General features: G+C 61.7%; 1 protein-coding gene across 1 annotated transcript, besides 3 other annotated features; it reads right to left on the reverse strand.

Annotated features, from left to right (window-relative positions):
- Window positions 1-2: 2 nt before the first annotated feature.
- Window positions 3-1,625, reverse strand: Tco025E_07322 (formin; the record flags this gene model as incomplete). The annotated part of the gene is made up of 1 exon (XM_029374188.1): window positions 3-1,625. A coding segment is annotated over one exon (1,623 nt), but the record flags the coding sequence as incomplete, so codon positions are not given.
- Window positions 1,626-1,720: 95 nt separating this feature from the next.
- Window positions 1,721-1,746: a microsatellite.
- A 79-nt stretch (window positions 1,747-1,825) lies between these two features.
- Window positions 1,826-1,844: a microsatellite.
- Window position 1,845: 1 nt separating this feature from the next.
- Window positions 1,846-1,868: a microsatellite.
- The last annotated feature ends 137 nt before the right edge of the window (window positions 1,869-2,005 follow it).

Consider the following 2,005-nt stretch of genomic DNA (forward strand, 5'->3'; position numbering starts at 1 on the left):
CCAGGCTTTGCTGCAGAGCCAGACGGTGGTGGCGGCGGTGGCGGTGGAAGTCCGGCTGGTGCAGGCGGCCCAGGCTTTGCTGCAGAGCCAGACGGTGGTGGCGGCGGTGGCGGCGGTGGAAGTCCGGCCGGTGCAGGCGGCCCAGGCTTTGCTGCAGAGCCAGACGGTGGTGGCGGCGGTGATTGGGGCAAGGCAGACCCAGAAGAGACAAACTTTCTGTTGTCTGACTTTCTGCGCCCACTAGGCGGACTAAATGCACATGCAATCGCGGCAGCGCTGCGCGGCGATAGCTGGTCATCGTCCACTTCATCTTCTGGACTGTTCAGGGCATGCACGCTGCCGAGTCTTTTTCGCTTCTCCATCAGTGGCGCCCCTGCAACCTGCGGCATCATTTCGGGCATCTCTGCAGGTGTCGCCAGCGACCACGTCGCTGCCCCACCCCACTCCGGTGTGCTTTGCCGTTTCTCATGGAAGGTGGGCTCGACGCCTGGAAGTGCGTTCGCCGATGGGCAAGGCGTGGAGGCCGCGCGGCTGCGCGGAACGGTTGCCCCACTCCTCCCCACGCGTGCAAAAACAGGGTCCAAGGAGCTGGAGAACGGCGGGCTGGCAATGCTGACGACGGAGGACCGCCGCCTCGGGCATCGCAGCGCCATGCCTCTGCCCGCCTCCCCTTCTGGCGGCGCAATGGCCGCCTCGAGGCGCTCGCGGGAGGCCTTCTGTGCGGGCACCTGCTCAAGGTACAGGCGCGCCTGCGTCAGGTCTCCGTCGGTGAGCCGTAGCGCGTCCTCTATGTCCCGCATGGGGCGCTCTGGAAACTCGGTGTGGAGCGCCTCGGCGCGTGTGTCGTCCAGCGAGGTGCCCAGGAGGTTCATGTACATCTGCAGCTTCGTTACGTCCTGCTCCGACATACTTTCGGCAAGCTGCACCGCCCCCTTGGCAGGGGCGCCGCCCTCGCCCTCAAACATTTCCTGCAGCACAGACAACGCCCTCTGGGCGTCGCCGTGGCTGGCGTTGAGCACCTGAATCACGTCCCCCTCCCTGGCGGGGGGCAAGCTCAGCAGCTTCATGATCTCCCGCACCGCGTGCTTAGAGCCGTACTGCAACCGCGGCGAAAATTCACTGCCACAAAGGCTGCCGCTTCGGTTTCGCTGCCCCGACGGCGGCGGCGACTCGCCCTGCATCTCGCGATACTCAGCCTCGCTGCAAAGAATGGCCTGCATCAGTCCGCGTTCGCCCTGTGCGGCGAAAGCCACCTCTCGCACGTGCTCTGGGGACACGCCAAACATTTTGCTCAACCTCAAAATCTCTTTTGAATGTATCACTATGACTTCCATTCTGCCACTGCCGTCGACGGCAGCCTCAATAGACCGTAACCGCGGGAGCGAGCCACCGCTACCGGTACCACTCCGGCGAGAACTGCGCAAGGCTCTCTCTTGGAGTTGCTGCAACGCGCCCTTTGTTGAGAAACGGCGTCTGCGCTTCGGCGTCGTTGAGAAAATACGCGGCAGCGCACCTGCATCCTCCCCCATTCCACGCAAAGTCAAGCAGTTTTCCTGTATATTCTGCTGGCACGGCTGCTTTTCTGCCTGCTCGTGCTGCTGCGGGGCGCCGGTGTTGGCAGCCATAGCGAGGGCAACGGAACCCCTCTGCGGAGCGGGGTGTTGGGCGCAGGCCTCAATAACAACTATGGCTTTAGCCACGACCCGCAAACACTCTACAAATATATATATATATATATATATATATCTGTACGTCGACTGGGAAGGCTGCGATGTGGCGGCAGAAGACGAGAGGCGGGGAAGGAAGGCGGCAAGGGCAAAAGGTTGAGAGAGAGAGAGAGAGAGTTGTGTGTGTGTGTGTGTGTGTGTTCATGTCTCTCCGCAGATGAGCAGCTGCGGCCTCCTCGCTTCTCGCCCCTCCCAGGGGGCAACGGAGAAAAAACAAACGTAACACACACAGAACAAGAACAAAGAAAAAAAAAAATGTGGGTGAGGTGGGTGGGTAG

This window comes from Trypanosoma conorhini (genome assembly GCF_003719485.1).
Source record: "Trypanosoma conorhini strain 025E chromosome Unknown Tco_14.4_contig_00556, whole genome shotgun sequence".
NCBI lineage: Eukaryota > Euglenozoa > Kinetoplastea > Trypanosomatida > Trypanosomatidae > Trypanosoma > Trypanosoma conorhini.